Source organism: Micrasema longulum, unplaced genomic scaffold, assembly GCF_059751315.1.
Source record: "Micrasema longulum isolate JH-2025_06_02 unplaced genomic scaffold, ASM5975131v1 h1tg001356l, whole genome shotgun sequence".
Taxonomy (NCBI): domain Eukaryota; kingdom Metazoa; phylum Arthropoda; class Insecta; order Trichoptera; family Brachycentridae; genus Micrasema; species Micrasema longulum.
Window position 1 is genome coordinate 1 of NW_028278542.1, and position 14,666 is coordinate 14,666.

At 31.8% G+C, this 14,666-nt stretch overlaps 1 protein-coding gene across 1 annotated transcript in view; it reads left to right on the forward strand.

Moving 5' to 3' along the window:
• Positions 1-1,394: 1,394 nt before the first annotated feature.
• The window catches only part of RunxB (RUNX family transcription factor Runt related B), a gene marked incomplete at its 5' end in the record, with an annotated part of 52,851 nt that continues 39,579 nt past the window's right edge, over positions 1,395-14,666 (forward strand). The window contains one exon of the mRNA XM_088235304.1: positions 1,395-1,611. Coding sequence (XP_088091430.1) covers positions 1,395-1,611 — 217 coding nt within the window. The remainder of the gene's footprint in view (positions 1,612-14,666) is intronic.

Genomic DNA, 14,666 nt, shown 5'->3' on the forward strand with positions numbered 1-14,666 from the left:
AATTTTTGTTTTTACTGTGTATTTCAATGAGTTTCTAAATATGTTTTTTACTGTTTCTTTTACAACATTTTTTTTTAGGTATTCTACTATGTTTTTGACTATATTGTTACTATGTCTACTACCTTTTTTATATGTATTAATTAGTGTTTTTTTATATATTTTTTTACTGTCTTAGAACGAGGTAAATAACTCTTGTTAGACAGTCAAAGCAACTTTGTATAAATGTGTATTTTTTTATTGCGTTAAAGTGAGATGGATGTATGACATGAATGGTTGTTTTACAGGTTTATCAAATATGAGTTTTTTTTTAAATTCATAGCATTGAAAAAAATTCCCCTGTAAATGATAATATTTTTTTAAACATTATTATTATTAAAAATTCTAAATAAAGCGATGCTTTCTTATTTTTGTTTCGTTCCCCCAAAAGAGTCTATTAAATACATAAATACATTCATCTATATGTTGTGTGTTTTTTTGGAATTGGTGACCGTAATTCTCTTTATACGGTATAACGTCAAATAAATCATATAAATACGATAGCCGAATTCCATTTTAATTATTCATTAAAATAAAAAATGCGTTGTTACTTAAATATCTATCTAAATATCTATGTGCTTAAATAGAAATAGGATTTTATAATACGACAATTGAAAACGAGCCAATTTTTAATTGAATCTATGTAAAAAAAAAATAATGGGAAAACTCGATAAAGAACGAGCATGGAATTTAAATTTAGAAAATATAAGTATTTTAATGATTAGGGTAATTCAATTTCATTCTGAGTTAGAAATGATTAATTTGCCAGGTAAATCTATGCGACCCTCAACAGTTTGTGTTCAAAAATTGCAATTGTATGCGTAAGTAGTCTGGAACTATTTTGACGAAATTTATTCTCCCACGCCTGGGATATGTTCCCCTTAAGTGAAATGGGAAGTCGGTGGATGTTATTGTTTTATGAGTATAGGACTACTGATGCTCTAAAGATAAAAAATCTCCATCTTAAAACAGGCTGAGCCATGTTTGATGGAGACTATCATAAACAGAGAACACTCCTTTTTCATTTAACATTAATTAGTTTTATATAGATTCCCTGTCATTAAGTATGTATACTAATTTTTTGCAATAAATTTATAAAATAAGAATAAAATTACAAACATGACGGAAGATAAAACTTCCATCGAAAACGACTTTAAGAAGCTTTTTCGTCTTCTGAATTTGAAAATCTATTCAGTTGCGTTTGTTTCCAGCTGACTCTTTCCTCGCCAGTTTCGGATGCTATTTAAAAATGCAGTTTTTGTTTTCGCTTAATTGAACGGCTCAAGTTTCTAGTGGTTTTAGTACTTTCTGTCAATGATTCGATTTATTTTTAGACATTTTACCTCGTTTCTGTTCAGGTTTGTACCGTCCTGCCGCCCCACTGGCGCTCGAACAAGACGCTGCCCGTGGCCTTCAAGGTGGTGGCCCTGGGGGACGTGGGGGACGGGACGGTGGTGACGGTGCGCGCTGGGAACGACGAGAACTACTGCGCCGAGCTGCGCAACTCCACCGCCGTCATGAAGAACCAGGTCGCCAAGTTCAATGACCTCCGCTTCGTCGGCAGGAGTGGCAGAGGTAATACTTTTTCATTTTTTTAGTATTGGCAAACTACATTGTGAATGTTCCTGCCCATATATTAGTTAATATCCGACTCGTTATCCGTTCGGGTAGCTTCTGCATCACTCGAAAATATGTCTCTCATTAGGAATGTTTCGGAATCATTAGGGCACTGGTTATTAATTAGCACTGTTTAATTTCGTAACGCCTCAAAATCATCTCTAAGTAGCGCCTGGTAACGTCGCTCAACATAAATAGTCTAGTTTTTTTTTACAGTATCTCGGCTACGCCATAAATACCTTATAAAGGAATTTTGTGTGCTTAAGTTATTACTGAGGTGGATAACGCCGCAGATATCTCTATTCAACACGTCTGCTATTTACGAAGCCACTTTAGGTGGATTCCGAAACATTCGGAACGGATAACGCGTCGGGTATTCACGAATATGCGTCCTACCGCAACATCATACTGGTGCTCTATTAAGACACAATCCGTGAATTTTAAAGTATAAGCCCTGTAAAAATGTATAAGCTGAAAGAATGAGTGCTCTGAACCTACCAACTATAATGACATAATTGTTTTGATTGATGTATAATCTATTTTCCGTAATGGTAAAAAATAAATTGGGTTATATCTCCATGGAATTGCTTCGGGCTCTATCAATTGGTTACCCGTCTTATCTTTTAGGAGGGCGATTTAACATTGTGTACTGTGTTACATACTTTTTATAAATTTATTTTAGAGGGGTTTGTTTGAGAAAGATAGGTGTATATATACACACATAAGATTCGATTTTGTTTTTAACCAACCCTAAAGTAAAAATACTATTTCTCATAGAGGCCAAAAGCACCATCTTTATATATATAATTCCTCTGTACGTGTGATGTCACTGAACTCCTCCTAAACGGCTTAAGCCATTTACATGCGGTTTTCATAGAAATATAGATCTTTGCGCTCTGCGTGTCTGTAGATATTAAAATCTTTAATATAATATGTAAAAAAGAAGTAAGGAGGATAAATGTTTTATTCGTCGATCTACCAGGGTTGCATTTGAGGAGAATGCATTTACAAAAAAAATGTAAAGATGTTATTTTTAGTGTATAAAAAAAGGTTGTTTTTGAATGCTTACACAAACAATTTTTTTTTTTGTGGATTACAATCAGATTTTTTCCGTAAATTCTTTATAATTTCTACCCATTTATTTCTTTTTACTGGATTTTTGGTAATACTAAAATAAGATTAAATTTAAAACGTTCTTAAAATTCGTATTCCTACATAAGTACACCCCTCTGTTGGTGAGAAGGCCGGAGTTTGACGTTTGCAAAAATAATGCCATATTTGAAAAAACATTTATTTTATGTTTTGGAATTTAACTATAAACAAGTACCTAGGTACCTAATAAAATTTAATAACAATATTTTGAGTTCGTCCAAATTTTTGTAGACAAGGACTGGATTCAACTCCCTGGGGAGCTGTTTATATTAACATATTACAACAGAGATGAAGATTTGAAATTGAATAACAAATAAGTACCTAGGTACCTACTTTTTAATGAAAAGTATTTTTCCAAGGTAATAAATAGCAAGCAAACCAACGTTTGGGCAGGACAACGTCGGATCCGCTAGTATATTATAAATTTCATTTTAAAATGTCTAAGGTCTTTCAAGTCTTTCTCCTTCTTTTCCACATCCGAAGTCGCATGTAGACATCACCAGACGCTTCCAGAAGATCTTATCATCAACCAGCGCTCTCGTATCCTTCCACGTCAATTCCACAACCCTTATATCCTCAGAATAAAGTCGAAATATCGTCATCAACTCCATCGACGCCATCGACGGCCTTCCAGGACGGCGCGGTGGGAGCCCGCAAGTGTAAAGAAGACGCAACTTAGGCTTAGGATCTCCCGAGGCATGCGCAGCACGTGTCCAAGCCAGTTTTACCACCGCCGCAATATTTAATAAAATAAAAGAGTTATAACTGGAATTTGACAGCTGAAATTATAAATTAATTCAAAACCTGCGTTTGTTATCCCAGTGACATTAAGACATCTAAAAATCGCTGTTTCAAATAATAAAATTAAAACGAGCCTTAAATTTGTGCAAATTCTTTCAGTCAGTTAAACATGAGTCTATAGTATGTGATACTTTAGGTCACTGGCAGTAATAATCATAAGGAAATAGCTTCAAACGGCATAATATAATATGTGATAATTGGGGCCTGAAGAGGTTATATGATAATTTAAAACAAATCATATTTTTTTTTATTTCTAAAGGAGTTGCCTATTTTTTGCCTTGCTTATTATGTACAAGGCTTATATCAACTGCATGAAGTATGTTCCTTCTAATTTCTCTGACTATAGTGTGAGGATCTGGTGGTGAAAACTCATACAGGAGAAGCTGGACTATTGACAGGCATCAACAGATCTACCGTTCCACTTTGAGAGCGTTCGGCATTTTGTGTCCTATTTTTATTTATTTCAACAATCACCTTTACTATTTTTACCATTTATTATATTACCTCATGCGATAAGTCCTTATGACTTATTACTGTTACGATATCTTCTAGGTCCTCATCCAGACTTCAACATCGCGCCTCTAGCTGCATTCGCTCTAAGCTGAAAATGGGACAATGCATCAACAAATGAGGGACATCTTGGGGTGTCTCGTCATCACATGAACAGCTATTGATTTCTGAGAGCTTAAAACGGTGAAAATAGCTCATAAAACATCCGTCGCCTGTAAGGATTTGAGTCAGTTCGTAGCTAACTTGCTGCGTTTTCTTGAAATCAAAAGCATGAAAGATTGTTGGAAAAAATATTTTAGTTAGCTGTCCAGTAGTTTCACTTAAATACCGGTCGTTCCAGAGCTTAAGAGTTCTGCCTCTTATTTTCATTTGGGCAATACTAGTCAATACTCGGCTTAGAAATAAGAATTAAAATGTGGCTAAACCTAAAGGTAAACAGATATAACACAATAAGCGACAGACGGTCAAAAATATTCTGTATGAAAAGACAAAAAAATCCATTGCGCATTTTAATTATTGGAAAAATGTTCCATCATGGAATTTAATACAAATTATTTTGAAATTTCGAAATACTACGCCTCTCCCCTATATAGGATGTTAAAGGATATTTAATTAGTCTACGATGTCAATTCGTAATGAAATCAACACCGGTGGAAAATTGAGACAAGTCCTGTTACAAGCAGTACCTCATTTTCTATGGCTTCAGGTCAGTTTTCATTTAATTTGTGTTGTCCCCAGGTAGAGGTGAGGGAGACTTTAATACACTTACGCATTCTCCATACTAGGGGTCAATACTAAATCGTTTATCGCCAAAACTTGGGACTGCGTAATTTGATAACGGACAAACACGTTATCTAAGGGTTCAATAAATTATTCTTGAACTCAATAAAACATTTTCGTATAATTTTATTTCATTTATTTCTTAAGATAAAAGAAAAAACATAATTGAGATATCAATTAGTTATTTAAATTAGAATTGATAAAATTTATATTTTATGATATATAAAAATATTGGTGAAGGGTATTCTAAGTTAAAAATAAAAAAAACTCTCTCAATACATTAATCACCCAACGTAATAGATCCATATCTGCATTTTCATTATTAAGAAATATCGTGACTAAAGATTTTGAAATGTATTTTTTAAAAATGTATTATTTTTTCAAGAAAGTTAAAAAACTGCACATTCTATTTACATACAATCTTTGAGCACGATAAATATTGATTTATTTCTAATAAATTTTCCTTTAAAACAAATTTTTGACAAACTTGCACATGTGGTTCTTTTGCATTGGGTGATCGGGATATTACTAAATGGTTAATATGAGACTATTAATATTTACATGTGATTATACAAAATATTTAAGTACCATTTTCCCATTGAAATTGAAAATTTTCTTGTAACATATAAGTAAAATATTTTAATGCAAAAGAAAACTATTTAAAAACAACCAATAAGTAAATTAAAGATACTATATACGTTCAGTATATATTATACATGGTATAGTTGACAAAACAAAACGACGATTTTGGAAATTCCACATTATTCCACAAGGTTAATAATTATTTTCAAACAAAAATTCTAGATTAGGACTCAAATGAATAATTTATTTAATATACATTTTCAAATTAAATTGACATTGTTGCGTTTTAACATTAAAAAGGTACTATAAAATTGATATCATGTGATGTTACTTAGAGAAAAAACAACATTTAAATTTCATTAATTTATTCCTGAATAAATATATTAATGATGTCATATTTCCATTAAATAGTTGCATTGCTTTTAGCACTTTTTATATTGCAATGCAAATGTGTGTGACATCTTCGAAAATCAAAAATTATAATTACAAATTACTTGGAACCGTTTGAATTTAGTACTACCGTACTAAATTTGTATAAAATAGAGCGTTAAACCTGTCACACGTAATTTGAGCGTCTTTTAATCGGAAAAAAGCAAATCATTCTTCCCCTCCGGAGGTGACTTCATCATTAAGCTTTTCAGTTGTTATTAAAAATTCACCACACGCCACTTCCACGTTCCAAAAGAGAACCGTGGCCCCTTACCTCCCCGACTAGTTGGGAGCTTATTTTTTTCAGTATTTAGGATGTTGGTACTTGGGAGAAAAACATCCTTAAAACAAAAGTGCCTAATGGGGTGGGGGGAAAAACCCCGCGCAAAGCGTATCTGGAAAAGAAAAAAAGAACGTTTAAGGTTTGCCAAAAAATTGCTTTTTTAAAACATTAAATCAAGTTCCGTTTTTTGCCAGGCATTTTGTTAAAAATTTTGGAAACTGTTATTTTATTAATAAATGCTGCAATTAGTATACCAATGCAGTGCCCAATGCATAATTGGCCATGGATCAGAGAATAATAATGAAAATGAACATCATTTTTAACTACCATCTTTTTCTTTTTATTCATTATATTGTTTTAATACACAAAGTAATGAAAATAAAACGTATAAAGTTTATATTTGAAGCACTAACTTTGTGGTTATTCATTATTACCACTAATTAGTGGTTAAAAACAAAGTTGTTCTATTTATTTTATTAAAATATACCGTCTTTATTTAACAATAACTTACGAGTATATGTGAAATAATTAGTCTTAAAATAAATAAATAAAATACCTAAAAATCAAATAATGTATTAATAAAACGAACAAAACCTGTATAACAATTAAAAAAAAAAAACAAAATAATAATCACTTCATAAAAAAACATTAAACGGTGTATTGTATTATTATTATTATCAACTATGAGACTCAAGTTTATTAAAACAAAGTAGAAAAAAACGAGTTTTTCTAAAATTTTGACAGCCTGTGTAAATTAAAACTAATTTTGAACGTGAACATTATTGTAGTTAATGTCACTTAATCGTATGCAATTCTGAGAAGAAGAACCATATTTTAGGTATTTTGTCGACTTCTTAAGATGAGTATTATTTATACATAATAATTTATAAAACTAAAAACAAAGCGAAGAATAAATTACTTTGCAAAACCGATAGAGTTGTTTTCTTAAGTTTTTTTGCCTTTTGCAATACAAATAATATTATGATTATAAAAAAGAATTACCTTGCAAATGCGAAAGAGATGTTTTCTGAGGCTTCTAACCCTTGCAACGTCTCAAATGATATTTCAATCATTGGCTTTAGGGTAAATAAATATAAATATTAACGCAATCTTTGTGGGTTGCCTCTGCGGAATTTATGTTTCTAGAAACCTACAAATAAATTGATAAATAAATAAAGTTACTAAAAAAAATAATAACATTTTTGAAAATCAAACCGACATCAATTTTCATTTGTTTCTTTGAAAAATTCGAAACAGATAAAAAAGTTCATTGATAAGGGAAAATGAAAGTTTATAATTAATTGGGCTATTTTTTTGTTTATATTGCATATTTATCATTTTTTGATTTTGCCTATGTCTGAACGTCAATATTTATTAATTCTATTTGTTGATTTTTGTGCGAACCTAATAAATCCAGTACCCACGCATTTATATAATCAAAATATTGTTTTTGAAATCAGTTATCGTAAATCTGTTTTGTATTAAATAAACAAGTATTTGTTGCATTGGTGAACGCTAACAAAAAACAGATTTACTCAAATAATCATCCTTAAAAATGGAGTCAAGTTGTGGTGGATTGGGGTTCGAATGTCGCGTTGGTCTATTTAATAACATAAATTATTTTTGTATTTCTGCAATACCCTGATTGGGTTAATGATACTTCATTTTATAAGAGTTTGTCAGTACTTTACACTTCCTCTGTGTAGGTCGTTATACAGTGCACCCCCCACCCTTTATTCCCGTTCCCCCGAGTACCGACCCCCAGGTTATTGCCAGTTAAAACGACGACTTTTCACTTTGTACGCTTCTCATTATTATTCTTATATTTTGATTTATATTTCTATGACTTGTGCGTCGATAAAATTTGAATGAATAATTTATAAAAGTGCTCTGACGAGAAAAAGTCGTTAAATAAAATATTTTATTAATAATAAATCAACAAAAAAGAATAATACAAAAAAAAACAACTGAAAAAAGTAGAGAAAACTTATGTATGAGCAATAAACATGAAAAAAATAAAGCAAACACAGCCAGGAATAAATATTACAACTGTCACTCTGCCAAAACAAAATATTAGTAAATAGGTACCAAGGAAATCTGATATTACAAAATTAATTGAAATACAGTGAAACTGAACCCGACCACCAATTACAGTGTAACTCACCAGCCAGAAATATACCGTTAATGTGCTGTGCATCAGGAATCCTTTTAGGGGATTTTAAAATTTTACCACTTTGATTTCACTTGCGAGTTTCGCCATAATAAATTAAAAGGCTCTTTGTATTTTTGACTTTTGCGTAACACCAGGGGGTTATTCATTTCTTAAGGAAATTGAAAAAAGGAATCCAATCAACCGTTGTTAATGGGTAATAACTAAACCAGTTCAAGGTAATGCATCAAATCTTTTTCATTCAATTTTATCGCAACAATTCAGAGAAATTAAATAAAAAATATTTTCGTTAAAAAACAAATTTCCTACTTGATTAAAATTAGAATAGGCGTATGTGGTATTATTCGCATAATATCCCTATCCTTATTATAGGATGTAGACTACTCTTACGGGGAAATAAAGCAATGGAAGTGGGAGTAGAACATAATTTATAATTTATTCTAAAATTAAATTGATTTTTGTTTAAAAAATCAATTAAAATGGCACACCTTTCGGAAGCTAAGTAAAGTTATTTGCCTGATCCACGATGATTTTGGGTTCACAATAATTGGAATGAGATTTGTAAATGTTTAATTTCTGTATTGGCGCACAATCCACCGTGTAGGGTCGTTCATCTTAACATTTTTCCACTTTACGCCCCCTTTATACCGCTCCCCTGCTATCCGCGACTTCTAGCCCTCCTTCTCCCTCAGGTAATTTTTCTTTTTGTATCAGGTGCACTCCGCTTAATACACCACATCATTAACTTGTGTTCATTTTAAAAATAAATCGGCGTTTACCGAATATAGACAGTAATTGAATAACTAGCATTTTATTTAATATTTTGAAAATAGTTGAGTGTGAAAGGTACGAGCACCGGATTTTATCTACCTTTCAATGCAGTGACGATATGATTCCTTAGCTATGGGATACTGATTCCGATTTTCGACTAAGATTTAGTGTTTATCTTGCCTGTCCAGAATGACAATTTGAGTTTAAAAAAATAAATTACAACATAGGTGGAGAGCGTTTTGAGAAGGTAGTACGGTTGTCCAGGGCTTACAGTCTGGTTTTTGTTAGTTTATGTACCATTCTGCCTATATTTAAATATCTATATTTCTTTAATTCTTCCCTCTGATTTTTGTGAAGTAAACGATCTGAAAACTTCATTGATGTAGGTGAGATTTTTTTTTAAATGAAATATTTGCGTTTTTATGATTTACCCAAATATTCAACTTTGAGGGCCATTTTCAACGAGTTGTAAATAACTCACTATTAGAAAATGGAATCGAGTTGGGGTAGGGTGGGTTTCAAACCACGGACCTTTGGTCCGTGAGTCCAAGACACTAGCCACAGGACCACAACCCGATTTTAGAGGCTTGTCAGCAGGTGGGATAGAGGAGATATGGAAGGAGGTAATGAAAAATTCACCACGCCACCCAGATCAATTGAGAAAAAAATCTATCCTGGATTTTTTTCTTGCAACTGGCGGGAATCGAACCTGCGACGCCAGTTTCACAGCCGGCCGTCCAACCAACAGCGGCACGACGCCTGTCATCTGAATAAATAAGTTCACCTAGAGTACAACACATTTCATCACACAGAAGTGTTTATTTATTACAGTAGTTTACACCATTAGATGAGGAAAGGGAATGATTATGATAATATATTTTTATTAATCATAATCTATACAATGTGATAAATACAAAATAATGAAACATATCTACACACGGTTAAATGGGGGACTTATTGCCGCTAGCATTTATTTAATAATTTATTATTTTATTATTATTCAAAGCATTTGGTTAAACATTTTATTCAATGTTGGGAAATAATTGCACATGACCACTTACCGACTTTTCTTTGTCTACCGGTTTTGAGATGTACTCGCCTCTTAGTCAGGACACCAATTAAACTAAACTATGTTTACATACTAGTTTAATTGGTATCCTGACGAATCGGTAGATATAGAAAAGTCGGTGAGTGGTTAAATGCAATTATTTAGTAACATTTGAAATTATTTTTTTTATTACAAAAGTACATTTATTACGGTATAAAATGATAACGTATAATAAACTCCATGAGCCCAAAAGATTTGTTTTGAGTCGGGTAACAACATAATGGAAAGTGGAAGGACATAGGTGTATTATTTAAAAATACAAAAAAAAGATTACGACAATTTCACGTCACCAGCACTATATATTTACACTATTATTATGATAAATCCTTATTAATATTATAAATGCGAAGTGTATTTGTTTGTTTGTGTTTCCTTCACGTCTCAGCGGAGCGACCGATTGACATAATTTTTTGTATGAAGATAGCCGGAGAAGTGATAAGTAAAATCAAATACTTTATTTTTATCCCGAATTTTAAAACTACAATTATAAACATATGTAATGTAATACTATAGATTATTTGCTTTGAGACTACGTTTGCTTTGAGACACATCTCCTTTATAGCATCGGGAGTGTTTAATATTTTGGGAGAGCGTATTAAGCTCCCAAAGACAAAATCTATTTTTTAAAAAGAGTTTCAGGACTAGATCATCCTTAGGGGGAGGGATTTGAGTGAGAAACTCCTTGATGGTTTTTCAAATATTTGAGTTGGTCTTATTTCAATTGAATTTTTGATTTTCTCATTTATTTTAAATGTTTTTTTATTGTATGTTAATTTTTATATTTGATATGCCATTTGTCCTAACTTAACACAGGACTTTGGTTCCATGGAGTTAGGACTTGTGTCTTGTGAATAAAATAAATGAATAAATATCAGCAATGAGCCTCATAAAAAAAAACGAGGCGGTAAGGTGGGATGTCAAAAAGAAACAATTTGAAATGAGTTCTTTAAATTTCTAAAACTGACTTGCTTTATCTATGGTTACATTCATTTGCTTTACGTTTTGGCTTTGTGGTAGGATTTTGGATAAGTAAACAGAATAACGATGCTACGCCACGATAGTTAGAAGACCAAGTTTCTTTCAATATCGATTAAATGTATTAATCCACCGGGAAAAATCTTATTGATAAACGAAAACTTATTGATAAACGACGCAACTTATTAATTACTTACCTAAATAATTTGTGAGCGATGCCGCGGGTAAAGGCTAGTAATAAATAAATCAAAGCAATATCTCGCAGCAATCTCCCGGTGGTCCTTATCCTAGACAAAATCCAATTTAAAATATTTTTCATGATTTTTGTTGTCATTTCATTTTGTTGCCATGTTTTTTTCCATATGACAATCCATGTCACATTTGCACCACATGTCATTATAATTTAATCCAATAAATTTTGCTTTGAATTTTTTATTGTTAATTATCATGGCTTGACACGGGCATAGCCTAAAAATCCTTAGTAAGTTAATTAATATTTTAACGAGTGTAATTTTGAGTAAATTAATAAATAAATATCCACCATTTTTAGAGAATCTCACGAAGGAAATGTTGCTGAACGTCCCGGCACTTCTGTTAACCTTCCTTGGAGCAATCCACGCCCCTCGTAGTTTTTTTAATTTCTCCCACAAGGAAAGTTCTCTCTCCGTTTTTAATTATCGAACCACTCATTCCTAATTATTGCTATGAGGGAGCCGAGAGAAAAACGGGCAGGATCGTTGGAACTGGGCGCGAATCGCGGAATTGAAAAGTCAGTGTTTTAGGCATTTTCCTGGCATTTTTCTGGCATTTTCCTCCCTTTACGCTCCCCAATTAAGAAAGCTTAGAAATGATTAAATTATTCTTTTAGGGATGCCTTGAAAATAATTTAAAGTATTTTTCTTCCTGGGTTTCTAAACTAAAATGCAACTAATAGGTACTCGCTGTATTTATTTTTTTCAACGCCGTAACGGCTTTTCTAATATTTTTATAAAATTGTTTGCACATTTAAAAAAATAATTTACTAAGCTTTTATTTTAGACATTTATCAGAAGGTAGAAAAGACAGGATATTGAAGGAAGTCATTAAAAATACACCGCAACAACCAGACCAATTCTTTCAACTGGCAGAAATCGAATTCGCGTCGCCAATTTTACAGTTGGTCGTTTAACCAACTGCGCCACGGTGCCTGATAAACAAAATTCATAATTTGGCACAATTCATCAGTACACAGGGAGAAAAAATACGATAGAAACTGAAGTATTGAAATTAAACAATAAAGCAATCGTGATAGTTTACGCACAAGACATGTCAATGTTTACTTAAATAGAATATTAAAATACGCACGCAGATAATAAATGTTCCCAAAAAAAAAATATTTTTTAAGGTAAAAGAGTAGTTGAGGAAGTAGAAAGGGGTAAGAAGTAGATTGGAGTTGGTTTTGTTTGATGGAAAAGTGAAATGGTTTAAGTCAAATGATATGAAAGATTGCACGAAAGAAGACAATCTAATAAAAAAGTCAATAAAAAAGTTAGACTGAAACTAAGCCAACTGCTTACCCATTTCAAACATATATATTTTTAAAATGAATTATATTTTTTTAATCATTCCGATTTCGGTTTCAATTTTCAACTATTTGTAAATAACTCACAATTAGAAAATGATGATCAAGTTGTGGTAGAGTGCAATTCGAACCTCGGACATCAGATTCGTAAGTGCACTATTCGTTAGTTACGGGACCATAATCCAGTTCTTAAGGATAATTCGAAAATGTTAAAAATATTGTAAATATTTAGAACAAAAAACTTATGTCTAGACTGCTAATCAATGAAGACAGAATAACGAATGTTATACAGTGGGTAAAGTAATCATTTTATTCAGTAGATGACAGGTCGAATAAATATAAAGATAGAAGATAAATTTAGATGTAAATGTTTAGATTTCTGTTTTCTTTTCTTAAACAAATATTTATTTATTTCAATATAAATAAAAAAATCACAAAGTTAGTATGCGTTTAAAATATATACGGTCTCAAAGTGTTAATGTTTCGGTAATTTTTTTCGCACCACAACATGCCAAGAAGCCCAAATACAGCGGTGAATTACAAGACAGAATATCCAGGCTTGAGAAAACTCACTTTAAATGTTTGTGTTCTCACCGGGAATCGAACCCGGAACATTCCGTACGTTAGTCAAGGGTCTTGACCACTACGCCACGGAGGCCGCCAACGTTTTATTTCAAATTTAAAAGTGTGACAGAGGTAATCGAAAATTAATTTTCTCACCCAATTAAGAAATGTTTGTCAAAAGTAAATACGGATTTTAAGTATGACAAATAACATTTTTAACTATACTATAAATATATAAAAAAAACATGCACCAATTACATAAATAAAAATCGATTTACTTCCTAATACGAGTACTTACAGTGTGAATTAGAAAATCAAAATGCTCTTTTGGAAACATTTTTATGACAAAAAATTGAGTAATTTATTTTGATATAAAAATAATTCAAAGAATCTACATAATTATGCATACTAAAAAAAATAATACACATAAACAGATCCTTGTTGTTAACCAACATAATTGAGGAGAAAACATTCAAAAAGTTATTTGTCACACAAACATAGAGCTTGAAAAATGAGGTAAAAATTGTTTTTAAGAAATCTATTTGTTTTAATTTAAGGACATCTTAAAAATAAGAAACGCGTTTAGATGAACTGCATGTTTTTTTCCTTATTGATTAAGATGTGAAATACAAAATTTGACATATTTTTTTTTTTCAAATTTGGACAAATCACTTTTTGAATTTTTGCTCCTCAATTATAAACACTGAAGAAATGTAGATACTTCCCTTTTTATGGCTCACAGCTTTTTTTAAATTCGTACGTAGAATATAAAGTAAATCCGCAATAAAATTTACTGGAAGGTAAAAAAAAGGTATTTTTAATAGTTCTCTGTTTTTTAACCAACCATATGGCAAGTATTGTAGCTAAAAGATGAAAAATGAAAGATTTTCTCGAAAAGCGAGGGTTGCGCAAAAAATGTAAAGGTCGTCGTGAGGATAAATCACACCCATCCGTTGTAAATAGCTGTTTATTTTTTGATAGAGTCAGTCCCCTCCCCGCGAGAAGGCAATATTATGCGAATTTTTCCCTTTTCCACCCCCGGCCGTGCCGCCACTTGGTGCTGACGTTTTTGACAAATGTTTTAACGACATGTCGACACGGAGCCTCCCTCTCGCGCCCCCAACCCTGTCGCGGATAAACTCACCCCTACATAGACATGTTGTGAGAATATGTGTTGACGTAAATACATATTTCAAACGGATATTAATAATATGAATAAAACTCAAAAAATAAAAAATGCCGTGATTACTAGATATACCCCAAATAAAAAAATTAAATCCTTTCGATTACTGTTTAAGTTTTCTATCGCATTCTAATCATGATTTTA